At 44.7% G+C, this 25843-nt stretch overlaps 2 protein-coding genes across 2 annotated transcripts; one reads left to right on the top strand and one right to left on the bottom strand.

The window, feature by feature from the left end:
- On the bottom strand, positions 1-23738 carry LRP3 (LDL receptor related protein 3). Its single transcript, XM_032701324.1, is given in 8 exon segments — positions 1-831; positions 1756-1888; positions 3051-3295; positions 3297-4138; positions 4424-4632; positions 13003-13141; positions 18760-18807; positions 23638-23738. Coding segments are annotated over 8 exon segments (2487 nt in total). The 5' UTR covers positions 23705-23738; the 3' UTR covers positions 1-27.
- On the top strand, positions 23703-25257 carry LOC116793593 (translation initiation factor IF-2-like). Its single transcript, XM_032701541.1, has 3 exons — positions 23703-23905; positions 23956-24704; positions 24840-25257. Exons 1-2 carry the CDS (start codon positions 23703-23705, stop codon positions 24560-24562), a joined length of 810 nt encoding a protein of 269 aa, XP_032557432.1. The 3' UTR covers positions 24563-24704; positions 24840-25257.
- Positions 25258-25843: the final 586 nt, after the last annotated feature.

Genomic DNA, 25843 nt, shown 5'->3' with positions numbered 1-25843 from the left:
TTTACAGGGCCAAACCAAAAATTTTTATTAGCAAACAAGTAAAGACTCATCATCACTGGTATTGATTTCAGGGAGGGGAGCAGAGGGCTCTGACATTGGCACTTCCACAGAATGGCAACAAGCCGCGTGAACACCCAAAGGCTCCTCCCGGTACGAGTTAGGGCAACATTGGCTTTGTCCATCCACATGGATATGAACATTCACAGGGCTGTCTGGATAACCAGACTCCCACTTTTTTAAGGGTAACCTACATGGCTCTTCACTCAGCGGATGACTTCCACTTAAACTACTGTCCTCTGGGCCAGTCCTCCTGGATGCTGACCCTCCATGGATCGTTTCTGTAACACTTTCAGACAAAGGATCCCTGAAAGCCTTTCCTGAATCCACTTTACTGGGCTGCTTAAGCTCTCTGTCAGAGTCAGCACTTAGAGGTTTATTGGCACGTCCAGCCTCGGGCTCTGCACGTGCTGCTGTGCAAGTGCTGGGTGAGATGCTGGCAGGCGATGGCTCTGTGATTTCAGTCTCTGGCTGCAGGCTGCTACATCCAGCTTCTTGTGGGCCCCTGGCTTGGCCATTTGCCTCTTGAGCAGGTCCTTCTGGGGAAGCCGGGGGGCTCTGAGTAGTGCCATCAGCACGGTTGATGATGCCATCCCCCAGTGTAGTCTGTGAGGTGCGGGCGGGTGTGAGGAGGGGGATCTGCCCTCTGGCCCGAGGTCTGTGGAAGAGTCTGTTCCAGAGCCTGCCCAAGCGCCGCCGGGACGAGCTGCGCCTGGACGAGTGGCGCCTCATCTGCCTCCTCATGGCCGTCCGGATGTTCTGCAGCACAGAGGCCTGTAACACAGTTGGAACAAAATATCATTGCACACGTACTCCAAAGACTTCCCCTAAATCCCGTTCCCCCCACTAATATCTCCACTTGGCCAGAATTCTCAGGCTCGATCCCTACGCTTCCTTGGAAAATGTGTGTTTTCTAACAAAAACCAAAGACAGATCTGCCTGTACCAAAAGACTCTCAAAGAACCATAGACTGGTTTGGGTTGGAAGGGACCTTAAAGATAATCTCATTCCAACGTCCCTGTACTAGACCAGGTTGGTCAATGCCCCATCCAGCCTGGCCTTGGACACCTCCAGGGATCGGACATCCACAACTTCTCTCCCTCACAGTGTTTCCTGTATGAGTTTAAGCTCTACCTGTCTGCCCAGGAAGGTACTTTTCCACTGGAGTAACAAACTACAAGTGTTTTATCACACTAGGAACTGTATCACAGTTGGATAATTCTGACAGGGTACAGGAGTTTTTTGAGAACTCAGCAACTACAGAGAAGAATGATTTAATGGCTTGCCACTGCAATGTATCTGTAAATGGAAAACAATCCCAGAATTTCCCAAAAATACTGCTAGGGACCTTACTTTCTTATCACTTCAAGTACATTCACAACTTCAGCTTGAAAAGCCTTTTTTCTATTTACTTTCTGACCTTTCTCTCTAGTTCATTCTGTCCTGATGTGCAGCAAAACAGCATGTGTTTATCTCACTGCTGTTCCCCAGCAAACACATTTAATATGTTCAAAACTACCCACAGCACCAAGCTGTGTAACTGCAGTCCTCCAGCTCCACGTAACACACACACACATTTTCATATTACTTCCGTATAATTGGCACAGCCACAACTGAAACACAGTTCCAGATTGATTCTATGTCATTTATACAGTAGTTTGGCTGCTGAAATGTTCGTTGGCACTTGTGCCTGCATACTTGTGATGCATTGTACACAGGGAAATCTTCGACCGGGGGGATGAGTCCCTGTGCAATCAGCTGTCCATAGGAAGGTGGAGCTTCCCGCCGCACGAACTCTGCCTCCAGTCGTGTCATCTGGGTCTCGAATGCTCTGGAAACAGAACCAGAGAGAAAACATGGAAGAGAAGGAACAGTCAGTTTGTCCTGCCTGCCTCGTGTTAATGTGTAAAAGCACTGCCAAGGGGTTTTGTGCTAGCAGCAGAACCACAGACCTTCGACTAAGCTCAATGAAAATCTCATCAGGATGTGAAAATGAACAAGAGAACTCAGAGTACAGGGTATAAGCACCCGTGAATCAAACCAGCAAACTGTCTGGTGCAGCCTCAGGTTGCACTGCGTGGCAGTGAAAGTTTCTTCAACTGGCCAGTAACTTGTCCAGCAAGGGCCCAAAGGTTATTTGTGAAGAAGACAACCCTAAGACCTGGGAACAGTCACACAACAGGGGCAGTTTGCAGCCGCAGGGAGCTTTGGCTGTCCCGTCAGAACAGAGGCACTGAGGAGATGAGGGGACATCCTCCCAACACAGCACAGTGGCTGTTTTCCAGCTCCTTCATCGTGCACATTTGATCAGGAGAGAATGTAAAGCACACTACTTAACACACAAACAGTGCCAGCAGCAGGGTACAGAGCTGGTGCTCACAAGAGATGGGAACCAGAAAGTCCCTTATGACTCTCTCCCAGAGGGCAGAACTACACCTGCACAAACATCCAACACAGGCAAAGAAACACACCCTGCACATACAACAAGGCACACAGGACCAGGGAAAGGGGCACAGCTTGCACCACGGACTGCTGCCCAGAACAGGCCCCAACACTGCAGACATCACTTTTAGCAGAACTAAAGACTAAGGAGCGGAGGGGTTAGAGGTTGTTCAGTTCAGATTCAGTGAACACTTCACTGTAGCAGTTCAACATTCAGATTTTAGCAGGGGTAAGGAGTTTGTTGCAAGGAGAGGAAGAAGAGGAAATTACTCAAGACAGATTAAGTTAGATACAGATTCTGCCATGCTGCACAATAAATGTGTATTTCTCATTGATCACAGAAGAGCTGACATTCCCCTCACTACTTCTGAGAATCTTAATACTCTTCTCTAAGCCTAATGCATTGACTGCTATTTAGCTGTCAGCAAGTCCTTGGATTTGATTTCACAGTATTTTGCAAATTCTCTGGTAAGCAATCAATTTTTTTCTCTTTTTAAAAAATGGAAAAAACCACCCCAGCTATGGAAGCATCACCAAAGCAAGATGCTTACCTGTATTCCCTGGTCCTCAGAGAATACAATTTAAATGCACAACCCAGCGCTATCACCAGCAGCAAGCCACACACGAGACTCCCAATGAGAGCAGCTGTGATGACCTTCCTGGGAACAATCACCAGGCAGTTGTGTTCATCACTTCCATCCTGGCAGTCCTCTTGGCCATCGCAGCGCCAAGTCTCAAAGATGCACAGATTTGTCCCACAGTGGAAGTTTCCTGGCTGGCAAGTAAAGCAGTTTTTTTTCATCTGAGCCATCTGGACAGTTCTTCTGGTTATTACAGCGGTCAAGTATGGAGTAACAAAGCCCACTGTTTCCTTCACAAGGGTATTCGTTCTTCTGGCAGGCAGGGCAGTTCTCCTCATCCTTGCCATTTGGGCAGTGCCACCAGCCATCACAGTGCTGCTTATCCGTGAAACATTCCTCGTCGCTGCCACAGGGGTGCTCCCAAGGGAGGCAATAGCCTTTCACCTGATAGGTGGCATTGAATCCATGGCCGGTGCTCTTGGAGCGGGCGTGGTACGAGACAGTGAGCTGGCCCTTGGACGACTCCACGCTCACCGAGTGCCTGTTGTTGTGGTGGGAAAACGTCTGCATGAGTTTATCCCCCCTCTCCCCGATGCCGTCGTACACCCTCACGTAGTCGCTGTAGCCCAGCTGCAAATCCAGCTGCAGCAGAACGTGCCGGTTGTCCTGCGTGTCCACGAACCACGTGCAGCGAAGGTCCGACCTGCTGTGGTCGGCACGGAAGAAGTCCGGGGAAGCAAAAGAGCCATAAAAATTACCCAGCCTTTTGCCACAGGAAAGATCAGGACAATTGTCTTCGTCCGAGCCATCACTGCAGTCCTTGACTGAGTTACACCTCAGCTCGTTCAGCAGGCATTTAGTGGAGTGGGCAGCGCTGCACTGGAACGTTCCTGAGGGGCAGATGCTGGAGGGAGGGTCTGTTGGAGGGACAGTGCAGTTCCTCTCGTCCGAGTTATCACCACACTCATCCATGGAATTACATTTCCAAGTACTGGGAATACACTTCCCGTTTGCACAGCGGAATTCATCCGACTGGCACACAGCCTGACCTATCTTTCCTGTGAAAGAGGACAAGAAGAAAGAAGTCAGGATCAAAACTTTTGGAGCTAGCTGATGGAATTTTTTAATGTCTACTGTCCTGCATGCCACAAGTCAATCAGTCAGGCCAGCACACTTCAGGAACACTGCTTAAAAGCCCAGTGTAAATATTGTTAGTGTTACCATGCTAACACTTTATAGTCATCACGACTGGCCCAAGACTCCTGTCGAAAAAAATAATACTACCATCTTCAAGTTTTGCCAGAGGGAGTATAGGAGAAGGCAAAAAAACTGTAAGGTTTTACCTCTAATATAAGAAAGGCGAAATCCCTGAGCCTGTCCTGAGCTTGATGCATCTGAGTGAAAAAATATCCAAACATGGTCCCTCGCAGAGATGAAGGACGGAGGAATGGAAGATCCACACACTTTGTACTCCTCCCTCTTGGAAGACGGGCCGATCATCAACCAGTCTACTGCACACTTCTGAGACTCTTCCAAGTCAAAGTTCTTAAAACTGTTAGGAACAAAAAAAAATACAAGTTACAGAGAGGCCACGCATCTGGAACAAAGCCAAACAGAGAAAAAAACCAACTCCAACAGCTGACTTCCTGTGCCAAGCAGTGCTGACATAAAGACATCACATGCAAAGACAATGAAACATCTACAGTACCTTGAGTATACAGAAACAAAGCACACCCCCCCCATCTCCCAGGCATAAACATCATGCCAAGCAGCTCCAAAAGCTGAAAGAGTGATTCCTTTTTTACTCAGTCCTTAAATAAAACTGCTTCGTAAAACACAGAGATGAGGAAAAGCAAAATTCCAGAATACATTATACAGAAGATAGATTAATTTTAGCAGTTGTTTCCAACCTTAACAGCTATGAAACTAGGGATGACAGGGGTCACTACTGCCTTGGAAAAAGAACAGTAGGAAGCAGTACAAAGAACCCTAAAGGGTTAAGTATTAGAGACACAAACTCACTCTCTTCAAGCTATGCACAGGCAGGGAGAGAGCAAGAAGAGAACAGGGGTGGAGATAGAACCTAAAATCTAACACCATTATTTTTTAATTCAAAGACTAAAATATTCCCTTTCTGGGAATGCAAATGCAGAGCAAACAAGACTGTAACCTTTTAACAGTCAAATTTCCAGCCCTTCTGCTGACCAAAGCCCAGTGATTTTTCAGTAGTAGCTTATCTAGTGCAAAGAGGTGCCCTGGTTGTTTGCAGAACGCTGAACACAACCAGATAATACTCCCTTAACTTGTGGCTCAGGAACCACACGTGGTATTTGTGCTCTGATGAAACAGATTGAATTTGCATTCAGTAATCTGCAATGGCAACAGCAGATTGCACAGCAAATCACACTCAGTAGGAAAGGGCACACTGCTCAGAATACTTAGAAATGAATTTTGGTCCTCTTTCATGTCCCCTTTCAGCTACACAAAATTTACCTGGTGGAAGTTTGTGCCTGCCCCATGCAAACACCTGGACAGAAGTTTCAGAAAGGCTGAAAAGCTGCTGTGAAATACAGACCTCCCCCCACAAAGGACTTTTCACAAACATAAAAGACAAAGTCTTTGAAAAAGATAAATGGAAAGGTAATTTTCTGATATCAGTGTGTATTTATAAAAGGCTGTCAGTGCCTGCCAGATCCTGCCCTTTGAAGGTGAAAGGGAAAGAACAGCAGCTACATAAACTAGCCAATTTATTTAAGCAGGAGACCCAGCCTACAGCACCTGTAGGTTCTGCCAAGCACTCCAGCTTAATAACCCTCAAAAAAACTTATCAGCAAGAGCATAAGAAGTGAGGGAGCACTGAAAGTGTTAAGTTAATATGGAAATTAAGAGATGTCCAACAACATAAGTGCAGGTAAGGACAATCCACCCAGAAATACGTCTTTTCTCTTTTCTAACTCTTTTTCTCCCACCACACTCTATGTGCCTTCCCAGCTGGGAAGAAATATTCCTACAGCACTCAATTCTTTGCTATAAGCAATCTCATCAAGCTTCTGAAACCAGCATATTTTGTAGGGAAGTTTTAGATGACTGTGTAGTCAGAATGAAAAGACTGAAGTACTCAGCCATGCAAAGATAAACTAAAGAGTATTTCTGTCACAGGTGTTCAGCAAAAAACGTTTTTAATGCCCAAGAAAGTGTATGAAAAGCACTGCAGCATGAACAGGAATTATACAGAGCATCAGGGAAACTACAGGCACCCACATCAAGTCTGTTACAGGAGATGTGAGGCAGCATCACTGAGCTACCACACTGGCTTTGCACTCTGAAATTCATTTTGGCACCAGACATCACCTAGGGTTTCTACGTGAAGGATTGTTTGTAGGGATTTCTTGTCATAAAGACATTTTGAAAAAGTGTCAGAAATACCTATCTGCCCAAGAACAAAACTTTTTAAGAATAGGTTACAGTCATTAAAGAAATGGAAATTCAAAACTTGGAAGGGGGGGTTGAGAATGAGTAGAAAAACTTCTGCTTCTGCAATACAAACAAGATCATTTACTAAGTCTTTTGATCTCTTACTTCTGCAATTATTTTAGATGTACCAGGATCAACCTTAAAAATATAAACAAATTGTTCTCCTATCCTACCCAGTTCCCAGCACTTCAACTGGGTCCCACAGCCACTGTTTTCCCCACTCTGCCGAAAAGAGCTACTTTTGTCTATCAAGTAAATAATTCAGCCAGGGCAGAATTTGCCTATATAATAAGCTGTCTGTACCTTACAATAAAATGCATTTCTCTCTAGGAAAAAAACAAAACAAAAGGTTTAACACTTTTAAGATTCACAAAGAATACAGAAAAGTCAGCTACAAGCACATGCCTTGCTTACAAACTCTTTTTCAGATGACAGCAATAGCTGTCGAGTATAATTAATATCTTTTACTTGCACCTTGAAAATTTAGTATTAAATTTTTACTAATTACTAATAAACATCTTTTTTTGGTTTATTATAAAAGGTGTGGAAGAGGAAGAACCTTTAGTCCCACTTTCCAAAGCAGAAGACCAGGCATACAGAGGATAAGTGATTTTCCTGAGTGCCAGCTGTGGGTCTCAAATAGATTCAGAGCAGAATCCCACAGTCCTCCACTAAAAAAATCCAAACTTTAGCCACAAAGCCAACAGAGCAGAAGGGTGATGAGGCAGAAGAGACTTGCAAGGAAACACCATGTTTAACAGATTCATGCTTCTCCGAGATGCACGAGCCACTGAAACAAAATACCTTGGTATTTGAAAAGGGTCAATACAGAATATTCACAAGAACAAGCTCTTTTACAAAACCAAGTATATCTTAATCCCAAGTGCCCAGGAGTTTCAAACACCACTGAATAAACACAATTTCCCTGAAATACATTCTAGGTCCAGTGCAAATAGATACCATAGCAGTTATAAAATTTCTTCTTCTAAGGGCAAAAGCAAAGTCAAAGGAATTATGTTCCACCTCATGCAAACTAATCAACAGATATATTTTGAACAAATTTTCCTTTGATTAAGGCACTGTCACTTCACTCCAGCATCCTTTTAAGTTATACTGTCCCCACTAGAAGCAATTTTTTCCTCATTTAAATTGATGGTGATTTTACCCAAGACCAAAAGCATGATATATTTGAATGAGCCCTCACCAAAAAAAGCACTCCTTTGCAAAAAAATACAAAACACTTATAAATACATATAGTTACTTTTCACTTTTGTAAAATTTTTCACTTTGTGCCTTCGTGACAACGAGGTTTTGTGTCACAAGTTTCTGCCATACTACTCCTGACATTAAGTATATAACTGATTTATTTTAGCTGAGAGTCCTGAATACTGTGCTCAACCTCTGCTACTCCACTTCTTTCATCATCTGTAATTAGATCTAGTGCTGCTGCTGTTACAGTCTTCTGAAGAATAATTTAATTCTGCTACCCACAAAATAGAGCTCAGGGACATTTATTTATTCAGTTGAACTTTCTCAAACTGGAATGCAAATTTTTTCTATCAAAAGGATTAACCCAGTGGTTGAATGAATGATGGTATGCAGTGGAAATAAGGGACAAAGTCTTGGGCTTGTAGGACTATACAAACAGTCTTTGGAGCTAAGTCTGTGGTTGTTCTTGAGGGAAGGCCCTTTGCATCCAAAAGCTGCATTATTTTTTGTGACTAAAACAAGAAAGAGGATCGAGCCCCAGTGAAACAGAGCACCCATACCTCATGCACTGAATTCCAGCCCTTGCACTCCTCAACTACAGCCTTCCCCACCTGCTCCAGACATCCCCCTCCACCCAAGAGCTTCACTTCTCTGCTTCAGCATCCCAACTGGATGATGGAGGGAAGGAGAAGCTGGCTCTGCTCCGTGCCCAGAGCACACAGCCCCAGCTCACAGGGCAGGCAGAGCAAAAGCTCTCCAGCATTGGTATTTCCAGCACTGGAACTGCACCACGAACAAAACACAACTCCCACCACAGAACATCCTGCAAAATGCTCTGGCCCTCAGGCTGTTCTCACTGCTGCCTGTGGATCTCCAAAACAATACAGGAAGAGGGAAGGAGATTGGTATACATGACCAAAATTACTGGACCAAGTTTTGCAGCTTTTGCCTCTTCTGAAAGATTCTATTCAAAAGCACTTACTCTAGTTATCTTGCTCTTGGAATGTCTCTTCCACAGCTAATTCCTTTAAAAATCCCCTAGTTTTATATAAAAGTACAAGAATTGTCTAGTAAACACTGTCAGTATTCAGACTTTGAGGATCAAAACAACTCAGTGTGAACTGACAAATGCAGCACTAAATCTTGTTTTTATGGAATTCTGCAGAAATCAGTAAATTCATCTGATTTTTCTTTCAGTGGTATGATACTGAAAAAAGAGTTACCTCCAACAGGGAGCAGAACTCCAGGAGCTTACAGAAAATTACAGGGTCAGTCATATATATCAGTTCTTGCCTATGTACTCAAATGAAGTAACAGTAGCCTACAAAGTCCTATTAACTGACAAGTATTTTATGTTGCTTGAAAAGAACATCATTAAACCAGATTATCATAAACACACATTAACAGTCTGTACATACAAGAAAAACCTGCAAAACTTAATGCTTAGCAGAGCTAAACTTTTTACCCTTTGCACTGAAAGGAATGGTACCACCTAGGAAAAAAAAAGTACTTCCGTAAATAATGTAGGGAATTCTCTACACCCCTTATGGCAGTTTAAGCATGAGTGACTAGAGATTAAAGCAAAAAGAAAAAAAAACCCATTCTTAATAACTGGAAAAGGGCAAACATGGGACGCAAAATCTGAATGAAAGTAATTAGTAAATAAATGAAAAAGTAAATGTCCAATTTGGCCCTCTAAACTCCTTTTAAAAATTGGAGAATAAACATTATGTAGTAGAGCACAGTCCCAAAATAAAACAGAACCAGCCAATTAAGCAAGAAAAGTTACTTCTATTTGCCAACTTCTCAGAGCAAGTGCAGACTGTGAACAACTGATGACTTAATTGGCTCATTAAAAATTTCTGCTTAACCAGTGAAGCACAAGGATCTGAAAGTCAGGAAAGCTCTGTTCTGCTCCCAGCTCCCAAGCACCAGCTAACTGTGTAACCTCAGGCAGGAGACACTGGGCCTGCTTCTTCAAAAGCTGAGCACATGCAACTGAAGTGGATATTCTAAGGGTTTTTCCAATTAACTTCAAGTTCTGAAACCCTGTGAGTTTGGTAAATAGGCTCTGAAACAGCCCCTTTAACCATCCACACAATTACAGACCAGCAAGCCTTTACACGAACAGGTCTCGGTTTTACTCAGAAATTGAGACACAAATCACAGGATCACAGGTTGGAAAAGACCTCTGAGATCATTGAGTCCAATCTGTGACCCAACCCCACCTTGTGACCCAGCCCATGGCACTGATGCCACATCCAGTCTGTCCTTAAACACCTCCAGGGATGGGGACTCCACCCCCTCCCTGGGCAGCCCCTTCCAGTCCCTGATCACTCTCTCTGGAAAGAACTTCTTCCCAATGTCCAACCTAAACCTCCCCTGGTGCAGCTTGAGCCTGTGCCCTCTTGTCCAACTGCTGGTTGCCTGGGAGAAGAGACCAACCCCCACCTGGCTCCACCCTCCTGTCAGGTACCTGACAATTCCTTCTTCCAAAACCAATGTCATGAATCACTGAAGAGAAAGCCAATGAAGGTGATTCCCCCACCTCAATGAATAAGAGACAACTTGAGTGCTTCACTAAGCAGATTGCTTTTCAATACTCTCATTTGGAATTCTGAGCATGGGGAATATTTTACTCTCAGTCCCATAAATTCCAATAATAAAATAACAAACTTATACTCTGCCTGCATCAGGGTTTATTACAACCATCAGGTAACAGCAACTGCCAAACAAAAATTATTTTGATCTTTTTCTCAGATATGAGGAAACATACACCTATAAAGCCTGTAAAGGATGCTACAAAGGCAGTTACTGCATATGACATCTTTATCTGATCTTACAGGATTTTATGTAGTCCTCCATGAAAACAAGCATAAAAATAGAGAAAATAGGTGGGAAAAATCAAGTAGTTTCCAAAACAATAACTAAAAGACTGATTACCTGAATTTAAAGAGACACAACATAGCCCTGGAAAACAGTGGCTACAGACTTGTTCCCAGCTGTCAACAGAACCATTCCATCAGACACACAAACTTGGAAGAAAGGACTGAAATGTGTGTAACTAATAGAGAGGTATAAGCATAAAGAACATAGATTTCCTGTTCGCGGGAAATCTCCCTCAAGGATTTCTAAAAAGTAAACTATAAAGCAAAACAATAAGCATGGAAATGAGAGGATAGGAAGAAAATCAATACACCCACATGGAAGGTAGGCATTAAGACAAAGCTGCTAAAGGACATGCCCACAGGAGCCAGCACCTTACATCCACAGAGAGATCTGGGCACTGTTCTACTGAAAGCTGTTGAATAAATAGGTTTATAAAAAATGACCACCGACTGCAAATGGTTTAGAAATTAAAAATACTTTCAATTGCAATTTTATCCCTTAATGACTCCTGCTGTATCTCATTATATATATATGTATATCCCTTATATAACACTGCTGTCTTACTGTCAATAAGAACTCAAGATCAAAGGAAATGCATTCAGCCTAACACAAGACAAAGGAGATGGGGTTTTTTGGAACCTTTCAAAATCCATATGTTAGCGTAGAAACTGTGTTTGATTTTCCCAGGAAAATTCAAAAAGCTGCTCTTATGTATGGCCTTACCAATACCCTGTTAGGACAAGAAGCACACCCAGCTACTCAGAGGAAAGAATGTTTGTATCTGAACCCTCTCAGCTTGCCTATGTCAGGTTAGCCTGGGTAAGTCAGCTGCTTCTTTCATGTCCTTGGCATCACAAGGGCTACAGCCTGGTAAAGAAACCCTCAGATGCTGCAACATTTTGAATTTCAGACACTGCAGTGAGTCATCCCAAGTACATTTATAGTCAGAAACGTAACACCACAACACTACTCCCTGGGATGTAAACACATAGCTCCCATTGTTTGCATGTGCAGAGGAGGGCAGGATATGGATGTGTATTCAGCGACAGAAAACAAACCCATTAAGGAGAAATCTTTCAGATCATATTGCTGTGCACACGTCTCAACTGGATACACACCACTACCAGTTTCTGCACCTCACTTTCCTTTATTTCCTTAGCCTCTGCTACACTCACACTTGCAGAAGAGAGCCCTAATTCTAACTGGGAGCTCTGAGATGCTTTCACAGCACAAACTTCAGTATCATTCTCCAGAGCCAAGTCCTGTGTCTCATTTGTATGCTTTCTCAGAGTTTCCCACAATCTCTGCTTTGAAACAAATTCCCCAAGTCCAATACAATGTAATGGGGTTTAAAAGCCTGTTTCTATTTATGGATCTCAAATGCTGGCAGGTACCTACTTCATTACTTTTGATGAGTAGTTCCTATTTTGAACTACGGATGGTGGAGCCCTCCTATTATTCCATCTGTGGCAGATTTGTTTTTAATTGCTGAGCATCTGCAGTTGAAGAGGTTTGCAGTCCTTTTAAGCAGCTGAGCAAAGAATGAGCAGATGGTTTCAAATACAACAGTACTGAAAACAAAAAAACCCCTCTCCTAGGGTTTGGGGTCTTTTTTAAGCAAGAAATTCTTGGTTTGAGGATTCAACAATTAGCCCAGAGAAATTAAGTAAATTCACAGTATGCTCATATTATAGCCTAAACATTCATAACAAACCATTTGTAATATATTTTAGTCTTTATTGAATAGCATTTTTCCAGAATTGAGCTAAAATTGTGCCACAAATGCTATTATTTAATTTGTTAGAAATAAATATTAAGCACAAAAGCAAGTGTCTTTTGGTTAACAAGTAACAATAAACAATAAGTATCTTCGACTATTTATTAAATATAGCACCATTTCAAGATGTGAGAAAAAAAGCCATTTTTGCTGTAAGAATTTTATATATCGCACTGGGGCTGTTCTAGGTTTTATAGCCTTCACCTATTCCTACTTATAAGTGATGAAGAGAAAGGGGGCTATTTAATGTGAGTAAATATATCACTGTTTCCCACCCCCTCATCTATCAGAGGTACATGAAGTCGCACACGGGCATTGTGAAGATAAATATATTAAAAGCCTACAGGTGACTTGTATAATAATGGATGTCAGGAGTAGCCTACACAAACAAGACACAGTGAAACATTTCTAAATGAGAGAGGTGCCCAACCTGTAATCATGTTCCAGTGTTATCAACTTTGACCACCCAGCAGCTCTGACAGACAACCTCACACTGGTATAGCAGGTAAGAACTCGCATTTTCTTTCATTTCAGCGAAGCAACTCTTTACCTCCACAGAATATCAAGCCATACCTAATTGTTATCATGTCTCCATGATCTCCTTGAATGTACCAGCTGCAGTTTATGGCTGGAGGATAGTTCAGTGGCCAGGAAGGACTATAGATGACTCCTCGTCTCTCTGTGTGCTGTTCCAGTTCTCCACTGCAAGCAGCTGTTAATAAGGGGGGAAAATAATATTGTTAATGCTTTGCCTAATCAACAACTCACATCAGCTAAAAGAGCTTTCATCAGTTTTTGGGGATTGCAGGCAAATGAGAGTCAACACTTTTATCCTCTCACTGCTTTCTTCCCTGCCCTGGTTTTTAATTAAGACACCCGCAGCAAGTGTAGGCAACACAACCTGCACTTCAATGCAGGACTAATCAATAACCCTGTGTGAATCTACCAAAGGCTACAATCAATATTACTGCACGATCTGCCAAGAGGCTGTAATACAGAAAGCCTTCTTACCAGCTCCTCAAAGCCTGGGTAGGTCACCCAGCAGCTGAAGGAGATTCATATTCATTGTAAAGTAGCTAGAAGCTCATTTTGTTGTAACATGTTCCTGGACATGTTGTTTATTCTTCTATCCATATGACAGACCTGAAGAGTTTGTAATGGTTAAAAAAATACCATCACCCCCCCCAAAAAAGTAAACTGGACTCTGATGTCAAATGTTTATACTGAACATTACTAAAGTCCTTTAAATTCCTTCTGAACTCACATAGATGGGAGACATTTTCCAGACAGGGAGAGGAGGAAACAGGGCTAAATAAAGCTCAGCATTTTCAAAGCACTTTTAGTTCTTCCTATAGAAAACAGCAGGTTACATCAAATACTTATAATTTGTAATTAAGCAATTCAAAAATGAAAGTGAAATGTTCTAAGGAAAATTTGGAAAGCTGTTCTGATGGGAAAACATACTCTTAGCAGGCTATGAGAGGGGAAATTCTCTGTAATGCAATAGCTATTCTTAACATTCTCCAAAACTATTTTTTAGACTATTTTTAAAACAAATTACTATCTAGAGCATGACTTGTGGACTGCAGCCAAATATTCCAGTTTTTGACAGAAGCTTACATTCTTGCAGCTGAAAAAGGTAGCAAGATTAAAAACAAGGTTGCCTGCACTTTCAGGTTCCTCATACACCCCCCCCCCCAAATAAACTGCCTTATAAATGACAGGTTTGCAGCACTGCTTGAAATCCAGCCACATAAAGACATCATTTTCAATTCCCAGCTGGGGTCAGATTTAGCTGCACTGGAGGGATGGAGGGAAGGAGTGCCTGCAAAGCTGCCTGGCTGCAGTCGAGTCAGGTGGCAGGGCTGCCTGCAGAGCTCCTGGCTGGCGCTGGGGCTGGGCTGCAGCACGTCCCCCCCAGGAAACCCGGGCCTGGCACTGCCCTGTTTGTTCACAGCAAGCCCTTTGGAAGTGAGAACCACAGGAACATAAAAAGCATGAGGTAACTTACCTGAGGCAAAACATTAAAAAAAAAAGCCATTGTTTTTATTCTCCGAGTAGGGCATTCCACTGAAATATATATGCATATAATTCCTACTAGTTTCAAAGGCCACAGCATACAGACTACATAAATACACAAAAACATCTATTTTCCAAACAAACGTTTTGCAGTAACGAAGTTACAAAAACAAGAACATTTTTGTTGTCACAGAGAGACTCCACTCTAGGTGCAGGAAAACACTAAGATGCAGATGCAAGTACAGCATTATAAAAGCAAATGTAAGATCCACAAGATTTTTCGACTGTAGTTCTCAGCGTGTTTAGGTCTAGAATTGTGCTCCTCCAAATACTTGTTACTGCATCAACATATCACAGCAGCAAAAGAGGACCTAGAGAACCACATAAAAGGAGCTTGAAAGGGCAGCATTTCCTCACTGCCAGGTTACTAAAACTCCAAAATGGGAAGGAAACAGGATGCACAAAGCAAAATAGCAAACACGCCAGACAGCACTAGCCAGAGCTTCCAGTAACAGCTCTGCAAATATTTCTGTTGCCCTTGGACCAAATACTGTTCTGAATTAATATCCCTTATCCATAGTAAATGCACTAGAACAGAATCACAATTGCACAAAGCCCATTTTAGTTCCATTCTGAGGAGGTGCCATTGACTGGTGGTTCCACATGAGCACCTCCATTGATGCACTCATCAGTGCAGTTAAGCAGAGCTATTATTCTCCCAAATACTTGTTTCTTTAGGAAGTAATTACAAAGATCGTGAGCAATAGTTATCTGAAGTATCCCAGGGTTTTTTTAAGTAACACTGAAGTAGCATTTTTTCTTTTGCAATAACGTCCAGTTTCCTAATGTGTCAGCAGAGGAACTGCTGTAACATCCCACTTCAGGTTTTCAGCAAAGAACACTTTTTCTTATATAGCACTGCACATCTGACACAAATGTGGGGCGTGGAAAGAACCAGCACGAAGAGAAACAGATTTTTCCTTTCAACAGAAGAACTGTGGCTGTGAAAATCTCCAGACATAGCAGGGTGAGGGCTGCACTGACACTATATGCCATTTTGGGCAGGTCATCTGACAATGGCTATTGTTGCCCAAGGCTTTACCCCTCTGATGCACAACAAGCATGTCAAACTTGCCCCACTCAAAATCAAAAGGACAACTGCTTTGCTCTTGTGAAGGGTCCTGATTTGAATGGACCACTAATCTGAATTCATATTGTATTAATTACACTATTTTAAGGATAAAAAACCTGTTGGAGCAAACTGGGGACGCACCCCCCCCCACACCTCCCAAAACCAGTACAGCCTTTACCCAAACCTTACTTAATTGCCTTGCTTTTGATGCTTTTCTTTTCCCATCAGTGCTCATTACTATGGGATTTGCAAATATCAGTTGATCTCCTTCCTAACCAGTCACCTGCTTCCCTACTCCTTGAGCACTGGCAAGGTGAAGTACCCAAGTGCTGCTTTCAGAGGCTCTTCTTTCACCTACATCAATTTTGTAAGATATTTATGTACTAAACACGGCCTTCAGTGCTGGCAACAAAACGGTAAAACCACACCAGGGCACAGTTTTATACTCTTGGAGCTTCAGTATTCCCACTTCCCTCCTCAGCCCCCGGCCATGAAGTCTGCAGAATCACACACAAGCCCAAGTACTGTGTTATTAAGCTGGGCTTAAGCATGACAGTGTGATTCCTTAAAGAAAACAAACAAAATCCTGTTCAAATTGCCAAGACATCTAAAGGAAAGGGAAGTTCCTAAATAGAAAGGCACAGTCCTGGATTCTGAAGGTCTTATCATCAGTGACAACACACAAGAATAGCAGCGATAACACTTTTTCAACCATTGTTCTGTGTCCTTCTGCAGCCTCTCTGCAAAAACCTGGAAGAAAAGTGAACCCCCAATTTACTAAAAGCTCCAAACTGCCAAGTTTTCCACACTTAGCATTACTGGAGAAACAGAAAATAATACCAACCCCTGGATTGGCAAACCAACTCACCAAAAATCTTACTGAGATGGTGTTTTTAGAGAAAAGATAAATTCTGGGGACAGACAATAATAAATCTTTCATAAATTTAAAAGAAAACAAAACAACAAAACAAAAACCAACCAACCAAAAAAATCCCAAACTTGAAATAAATGCCAGAAGAGATTTGAGTTCAGAGAGTTTCTGTCAAGCAGGCATAAATCTTATTGAGGCTCTTTCTGTAATAATCAAATGGATTTCTTCCACTGTGAACAGCAGTAGGTTCCCTCTGCCAGTTAAATATGGCACAAATACATGCAATAAAGTTTCCAAAAGTTTTACATTAATAATACTACTCCTATTTTTGCAAGAGCACCTGTAACTAAACAGACATCAATCTTCACCAAAGGACAGTGCTGTGCAGGAATAAATTTTCAGATAATCCCAGCAGAAAACAAAACCTGCAACTTCACACTTCTGCCATGCCCCAGGGTCTGTCCCAGTCTCAGGGGACACATCCCAACCATCTGCTCTGGGATAAAAGATGGTTTGCACCTGCCACAAGGAACCTACTCTGGAAAGCAAATGCTTGGCAATATACATTTCCTCAAGTAGCTGCCTTGGAGTCAGCACGAAACTCTCCCCAAGTTCTCAAAAGGCTCTCCCAAGGAGGGCTTGCACACATGGTTTAATGCAGGTCCCTTATTCCTGTGGAAAAAGAGGACTTCAGGCTCCACTGTACATTGCCCAGTCTCCAGCTGGCTGCTCCTGCCCCTGATCAGAACCAGTGAAGGCACAGTCCAAGAGTTCGCCTCGCTGAGCTGACAAAGTCTGAGCTCACACTGCTGGATCAACAGGCTGAACCAGCTCCCTGTGAGCCCAGGGAATGGGGGCTCTGGGACAGCACTGCTCCCAGGCAGCAGCAGCTTGCCTGGCTCAGAGGCACTGAGTACTTACAACCTCTAAACACAGCCGAGATGGTGCCTCCATCTGCCTTCTCCAGAACTCACCATTTCTGCTGTTATTTGCTTTCTGAGAAGAAACTGCACGACAGCTTATCACAGAGCCCAACTCTGCAACAAGCTGCTTTGTCAGGACGTGTTTAGGTCAGCAAACATTCCTCCCAACTTTTATCTGGGCTCCTCAGGAACATCTCCTGGTGAGACAATCCCTGGCAACTTACAACTGTACATCCTAACCTGCCATCCTCCAATGCACAGGTGAGAGAAGCTGCACGTGGGTCACAGCACTGCAGTGACCTTTCATGATCATTTTTGTCCCCAGCTCCAGTTAAACTGCCAGGAGACAAGGTAACTCCAAACTGCACGAAGACAAGAAAGCACAAAGGCTACAGTACTCTGAGGTTTTCAGCATACCGGAAAGAATAAAAGCCAGATGTTACAACTCTGTTTCTAGCAAAAAAATCAGCATTAGAAAGCAGCAGAGCCAACTGCATGAAGTATTACATATTTCAGGCCAAGGCAGCATCACCAGTCCAGGCCAGCCACTGTATAATTACTTAGTTTACACGTTGTAAACTCATACATCACACAGCCAAGAGATGCCAAACTCCATCAAAAGCCAAAGAACCATTCAGACAGAACAGACTATGACACAGATGACACTCTGCATTTTTTCCAATGCAAGAATGGAAAATACCGTGTGGCAAACAACACATGTCCTACATGGCTCATCCACACTTCCTCTAAGCTAAATTCAAGGAAGTTACCTAATCATAAAATCATTACCTTCTGATTTAAACCTTCTTAATTGATCTACCTCCTTAGAATTATTTTTATGTTTCCCTATATCCTTTCCTACTATTCCCCTTATTTGGCTTTTTTAATTTAAGTTGCAGCCTCTTTGGGCACAAAGTGAGCCTACACCAGTGATTGTGGATTGACAGGCAGAAGAGGGCCCTTATCACTAAGGGGACCCTGATTGCAGTGTTCCCATAATGTCAGTAAGTCACAGAGAAGGAAATTACACCAGGTGCTGCAAATCTGGTTGAATTTCCAAGTCAACATTCATAAGACTTTTTTAATATTCTTGTTTTAGCTCCCCCAGGAATGGGCCACTATCCCTGGCTTGATATTCCCAGACACATGTTCTAAACACAGTTTTCCCCTGAACATATCAGCATGTACCATTCTTTTCTAGCACAGTGACACTGCTGGAGTCTACAACTCCAGGAAGACCTAAAAGTCCTAAACTTCCTAAATTGTCATTGTTAGTCTCTCTCAAACAAAGGTCATGCTGTTTCATTGAAAGATCTCTTTGTGTGGGGAAGAGACAGTAACAGCTCAAAAGAACAGTAAATACAAATAGGAAAGGTATGCCTTACCTAGTGAGGTAACAGCACTCTCGATTTTCCCAGTCAGGAAGAGATTCACTGTGTAAAGACAGAAAAAGAATGTTCAGACAGGTTCCAGTGGCACAGGGTGGCAGTCAGTAGTTAACCATTCCTAGGTGTTTGCTGGGGTGTTAACAGAAATGCATAGCAGTTTTCCAACAAAACTCTGCTCATCTACACAAGCAAATCATGTAATCAACTATTATCCTTCATTGTAGCTAAAACACAGTCAACACACGATGTTAGGTTAGTATCTGTCAAACATGCTAGGAAAGAAACAACTGCCAATCTCTTCTAAATGTCTTCCGTGGGATTTTTTTTCACTGAGAGAGACAAGAACAATTCCACTGAAACATTCATTATCACAGCTAGTGACTTTACCTGCTTAACTGCTGGAAAACAACTAATGCCATTTTTATCTTCAAATACATCTCCCCTGAATAAAGCGAAGTTTGTTCCTCTCAGGTAAATGTCACCTTAAAAATCAACTGCTAAAGCTAACATGATTGCCTTGACTAAGCTAAAGCAATGAACCTTTCAAAAAGCTCTACTGGTACAATCAAAACAGGATGAGGCAGTACTTGCAACACATACCCGACTTGCAAATTAATTTCCAAAGACTCTTCACTTACTCAAAAGTCTCCCTCCACGGTTTATACCACTAGAGTGATCTGCTAAGAGTAGTTATTGCCAAAAAAGAAAATTTGTCCTGTGTGATTCTTACTCCAGAGGTCAGTATTAACATGTAGTTCCATATTAGTTTTCCCATACATTCTTTAAGGTATTTCTCTAACAATTACAGCGTGTTCCACTAATTGCTCTCATTTCAATAGTAATCTGTGCTCTACAAAGAGAGCCTATTAATAAAGTAACAAATGTTTAAAAGAATTAGAAAGGTTTAGAAGGTTACCAGAAGACTTAATTGACAACATCCCAGCCCAAGCACTCACTCTGGCTTTATTTTGTATGTGTTAAGTCCTAAATATTTTAACAGTCGATCCCTTTGCAAGCATTTAGTAAAAATCAACAACAGAAGAGAGGAAGAGAAGCTGTCAGTGTTCCCAATAGTCACTTCGGAAGCAGATGACAATTAACACTATTTATGCCTCAGAGTGGGCCCCCATTGTCTGCTCCACTGTCCAAACACACCACAGAACAATGAGCCTTGCCCCACCACCTTCTGGAATAACTTACACCAGCACAAGAGGAAGAAAAGTACAGACCTCTAAAGAGGTGAAAATAAAAAAGCTAAAAACGATCCCTTAGCTTGCCAGTTCTGGTTTTCAGTTTGTGGTGGATTTGAACTACCACCACACTGCAGCAGGTGCCTACAGCTGTCCTCCCCTGACTTACACCTGGCTGTCCACAGCCTGGATTTTCTCCTTCCTGAAGCCAGAGCTTTTTGCAGACAGCGATTCTGGGAGGTGCACAAACTGCTACGGACCTCAGGCTGAGGCCAGGCCCAGCAGAACAGAATGATTGGTGTTACTTGCCACAGAAGTCTTCGGGGCTCTGCCACAGGGGCAAGGACAGCAACCTCTCCCTCCTTCTAAGTGGTCGTGGTCCTAAGAGCTTTCAGGAACACACAGAGGAGGGCAACTAAATGGCAGCACACGTGTGCTATGGCCTGGGAAGAAACACCTGAGCCACAGATTTGTGCTTAAAGCATTAACGTGACGTTCAGAGGACCTTAACAGCACCGATTTTATGACATAATTAATGCCCATAACATTTGTTCTCTGACAATGACGATGTAATTATTTCCTGTGTTTCACAGCACTAGCTCGCTCCCACAGGTCAGGAAGCCTACCTAGGAGCAGCACTGCCATCCTGCCCCAGGAAACAGCAGGGCTCTGCTAACTCCTGCTCTGTGGAGCAGCACATCCGTTTGTGACAAGCCCTGGATCACAGCAACAACAGCAGCACAACATTTCCTCACATGGTTTTAAAGCACGGCTATTCTGGTAACCATAGTAATACAGTCATAAGGACTGAGAAGAAATTAATCAGTGATTAAGACACAAAATTATATTCATGAGAATTAAAATATTTTGTCTTGCTCCAAAGAAAGTACATGAATATACTCTGCATAACCATTATCACCACAAGTGACAGGAGTGTCTGAAGGTACATTGTATAGCAAAGTCCAGGTCTGTACTACCATCCTTTCTTCATGTTTTATACCTGAATCCTCCCTCCCAAAAACCATAAGAGGACATGGGCTCTGAAGCAGAGGTTCCCTGGCACAGCTGATGAGGGGCCCTTATGCCCTTTAAATGGAAATATGTAGGATAAAGACATGGGGCATGACAAAGTGGAGTTACCCAACTCAGAGCTATGTTACTGGGGACTGGGAAACAGAGAGCCCTAGGTTGCTACCAGAAACACAGTTATAGGCAGCTTTGCACACCAGACCTGCCAGATACCTAAGAAGGACAAGCCCAAAAAAATACTCTTTTACCTCTGCAAACACAAAACTTCTATTGGCTGAGTTGCAAGTTCTTTGCTCTCATTTTCAAACCCTTTCATACTAAGAAGTCAGCAGTCAAGAACAGTTCTCTACATTTTAAATCAGGCACCTTCCCCAGCTACTGAATAAGCTTACAGTTTGCAGTATGTGTTTTGCTCACTCTCAGTCTCACTCTAGACCATCAAATCAAACCACAAGAGCACTGTAAACCAGCATTTTCTGAAGCACTCAGCTCTCAAAACTGTCAGAGGCTCAAAAGAAAGAACAGCCATTCCCTGCTGGTTTTCTTGTCTCTTGTCAAAACAAGACCCTGTCAAAATAAAAACAGGTGAGAGACTAAGGTGTATTAGAAAGTTTTATAAATGCTCTTTTTCTTAACTGTTGGGAAGCTATGGGAAAGTCAGAAAAAAACCCAGAAGTGGTTCAGTTGGCTTGAACTCCCTGTAGGAAACTTCCTGTGCCAATCATTTGGATTGCTAAGTAATTCTCAGGGTGAGGTTTTCAGCTGGGAAAGAGGTTTATTTGGATCAAAAGGGAAAATTTACATCTTGGCACCTCCGAACCAAATGACAGCTACCAGGCTTTTCCCACAGCCAGAAGGACAGACATCAGCTTTGCTGATCTGATTCCTTCCCGTGAAGGAAACTTTCTATGTCCTCCAGAATCTCTCAAGAATGATAAACAAAATGGCTTCACAACAGAAGAGTTGAAACAAACCCAACTCCAGCCTTGGGAGCAGCAGTTTACAGACAAGGTCAGGCAGCAATGGTCAGTGGCAGTGCGTGGATACAGACACCAAACACACACACACAGGGAAACAAAAAGTAAAAGAAAAGAATGGCAAAAAGCAAGAACCAAAAACAAACATGAAAGGAAAGGACACACAAGTAGGAAGTAAAAAACAAAAATAGTTAAAGTAGCAGCATCATATTCTTATGGGTTCACTGAAGCAGAATACCTTACAAGCTTCCCACCTCTCATGTTTCTCAACTTCCACTACTGTCAGCTGTGCAAGGAATAGGAATAAAACATTCCAGCTGAAAAGAAGAGCCAGACAGTGAAATTCTAGAAGTCATAGAAAGCAGAAATCTACTAAACTTTCAACCTGGCATCACCCACATCTAACTACAAGAAGTGTTCTCATTTCAACTCTGGAGTTTACATAATCTTTTATTATCTTATTAGTCATTTTAATAAGAACTGTGCTATTTCTGTTAAATAACAAAAGCTTTAACAAAGGTCTGACTGAGCAACAAAAAACAAAACAAAACAAAAACCCACAAAACAACACCCAGAAAAACCCAAGAAATTTGGTGGAAATTTGGTGGAAATTTGTATCTTTTTCTAATTTTAAATAAACAATGTAGCAGACGTTATCCTCACACTGTGCACATCTCTGAAATCCCTTTAAGAGTCTTCAAAAAAAAAAAGTACTAGCTACAAAGGATGTTGAAACTGTTTTGGAATTTTGCTAGCTTTTAACATCGTACTTATGCTAATTAAAATAGATAGATTTGAAGTAACCAGAGCAACTTTTAAACCTCAACTTCCTACATTTCTCTAGGCAAGCACTGATGTTACAGAAACACTTCTACAAAAAGAGAACAAGCAGCCTGGTCACGGATATACCCACTTCTGATCGTTTATGTAACAAACAGTAACTTCCTCTGAGGATTATTAAAAATGAACTCTAATGCACGTTATGAGCAAGTAGATGTGGGTTTAGCACATTCTGGATGAAGGAGCTACGCCAGCTTGCCCTGTAAGTGTGAGGAGGGCTCGGTGCAGCCCCAGCTGACCCACCAGAACCCCTCAGGAAGGGGGCAGCTTTAATACCTCCTGATTTCTCCGTGTCCCTGTCAACACACGCGGGGTGTTGCAGTCAGAGGTGCCAGCGCTCCTCCCCGACAAAAACCATCCCCCGACAGACCGGGCTGACAGACTGGGAACCAGCATCGCGCTGCCATAACTTAACACCTGCTGCGAGGCAGCGCGGAGAGCATCGCTCCGAGCAGGAGGGCGGCGAGCAGAACATGGCAGGGAAACGGAAGGGGAGAAAGTGTTTCTCCAGAGCAGCGCCGGGCAGTCCCTCGGCGAGCCCCGCAGGGACTCACGGCCCGGGGAGCCACAGGCATCAACTTTGTTGGGTTTTTTTAGCGCCGTGCGGGGTTACGGCAGCGGCTCCGGAGCCAAGGGCAGGGCGCTGGGCTCCGCAGCGCCGGGGCTGCCCCAGGGACCCGGAGCGGAGCGAGGGAGGGGGCTCCACCGTGCCGTGCTCCCCGTGCCCGGGCACTGCCCGAGGGCAGGAGGGGCCCCGCAGCCCCCCGGGGTGCCCGGACCTTCCCCGGCGGCGGGAGCGGCCGGGCCGCGCTGCCTCCCTCCCTCCGTCCCTCACTCACCCAGGCAGATGGCGGTGAGCGGCGCCAGCGCGCCCTGCCGGAGCTCCGCGGCCGCTGCCTTCTCCATGGCGGGTCGCCGCCGCCTGCCCTTCAGCGCGGGGGGGAGCGCGGCGGCTCCGCGCCCGCCGGGCCGGGATCACGCCGAGCCGCGGGCGGCCCCCGGAGCCCGCGCCGGGAGCGGGGCCGGCAGCGGGGCCGGCGGTGCCCGGCGCGGCAGCAGCCCCAGCCCCAGCCCCGGCCCCATGGCCGCGCCGCCGCTCCGGGGCAGGTGGCAGAGGACGGAGCGCAGCGCCAGCGCCGCCGCTCCCCACGTGACAGCCCCGCCGAGCGGCTGCGGCGGCCGGGCCGGAGAGCGCGGGAGGCGGCGAGGGGAGGCAGCGCCGCCCCGCTCCGGAGCTCCGCGCACCGCAAACCTGCGGGGCCGCCGCCAGCGGGCGGGCGGAGCGCGGCCCGGGGCGGGAAGGAAGGCGAGGGCCGAGCCCTGCCCGGGCTTCCTGTGAGGCTCCGGGCGCCCCGCGGCCATGGCGGGCGCGGCCCCGCGCCGGGCGGGGCGGGACGGGACGGGACAGGACGGGCGGCAGCAGCGGCAGCAGCAGCGGCAGCAGCAGAGCCCCGCGGGCCGAGCGGGGCCGGGCGCTGCGGGAGCCGCGGGCCCATGGCGGGAGGCCGCGCCCAGCGCCGCCCGGGCCCGCCGGCCCCCCCTGCCGGGAGCCCCTTCCCTCAGAGCTCCCCCCGGAGCTGCGGGAGGCGGCTGGCGGAGCTGGCTCCGCTGCGGCTCGTGGGAGTGAAGGCGGTGACGGGGTTTAGGTCGGCTGTCACCGGCGATGAGCCTCCCCAGCAACCCGGCTGTGCCCGGAGCTCCCCCGCTCCCATCACCCGGCCTAAGGATGGGGACCCGGACCCTCCCGGGCCCTGCCGAGCGTGAAACAAGTCATATGGTCATCGAGCAGGGTAACGTACCCATAGCAAGGCAGTGCAAGTTGGAACAGTATAAACGACCTAAACCCGTCCTGTCCCGCTGAAAATGGACAAAGCCTCGTGTGTTTACAAGCAGCAGGACTGCAAAAGTTAAGTGGGAACTTCATGAGCAGAATCTCAAAGCAGTGGGAAATGACGGGTGCCCCTGTTCAGGTAATGAACAGCTACAATGAACCAGCTCTACCTCACATGTTTCTGAATTTTTCCTTGTTTTCAGTTTGCAGGTGCTCACATCCTCCCCCGAGAACCAGTCCCGGCTCTGCTGTGGTTGGCACAGCTTCTGTCCCTCGAGGAGCAGCCCCCGATGGCACTGCTGCACGGCTCTGGCAGGAGTGCTGCAGCCCACTGACCAGCACTTTGATTTGGATACCAACAGCGATGGAAAACTCAGTGACAGCACCAGTTCTTAAACCACACAAATGAGGCCTGTGCTACTGGGCATCGTTTAATCCTCCAGGGCAAAGATGAGGTCTTATGCATTTCACTGTGAACACGGAAAATCTTCCCTAGGTGCTCTAAAAAAATTGCAACTTTACATTCTGTGGCTGTATCGCAGAGACATGCAGTCTGTGGGTATTTACAACAGAACCTGTTGGACCACCAGATTAAACATTAATTAGTAAAATGAACATCATAAAAAAATCACATTATTGTACCCGGTTTCTCATTAAAGGGATGCAGTTCCCAAGTAGAATTCGTATGTAAGGGGCTTCCATCTGGCATTGAGGTCTGGCTGTGCCAATGACACACACACAGGCTCACAGACACTGGCACAGCCTGCAGGGCGAGGTGTGACTCAGTTATGAGAACAGTTACTCTGTCATCAGCAGGCCCAGGTTCAGCTCTGGCTGGACCTGGTGGAGTGATTCGTGTTGAAAGGGCAGCATTCCTGGGGAAGAATGAGAAAAGCAAGAGACAACAGTAAGAGGAATTGGGATGCTGAGGTAAAGCTGAGGCGTTTGCTGACCTTTAAGCAGCACACACACCATGAGTTAAGATTCTCACTAAAGAGATGCAACAGCATAAATTACAGTTTCTATACTATGTTGAAAGCTTTGTGCTGTTTCAAACTTTGGATTGTCATCTAAGAGTCAGGTTTAGATGAGGTGCTGCCCAAATAAATTAAATTAGCAAGAGCTAATTTAAATAAGCAAGGTTAAATAAGCAAGAGCAAGAATGCTCATACCCTGGTGTAGTGGCAGAAGCGGGTGCAGGAAGGGAAGTGAGT

Source organism: Chiroxiphia lanceolata, chromosome 13, assembly GCF_009829145.1.
Source record: "Chiroxiphia lanceolata isolate bChiLan1 chromosome 13, bChiLan1.pri, whole genome shotgun sequence".
Classification (NCBI taxonomy): Eukaryota; Metazoa; Chordata; class Aves; order Passeriformes; family Pipridae; genus Chiroxiphia; species Chiroxiphia lanceolata.
Note: the sequence above shows the minus strand (reverse complement) of the source record. Positions and strands in the feature narration are given on the sequence as shown.

What these genes read in the sequence shown, in the direction of transcription:
- LOC116793593 (XM_032701541.1), top strand. Translation starts at nt 23,703, where the DNA reads ATGGCGGGTCGCCGCCGCCTGCCCTTCAGCGCGGGGGGGAGCGCGGCG. An exon ending in GCGCCGCCGCTCCGGGGCAG is followed by an intron (nt 23,906 to 23,955) that starts GTGGCAGAGGAC and finishes CCCACGTGACAG; the next exon opens with CCCCGCCGAGCGGCTGCGGC.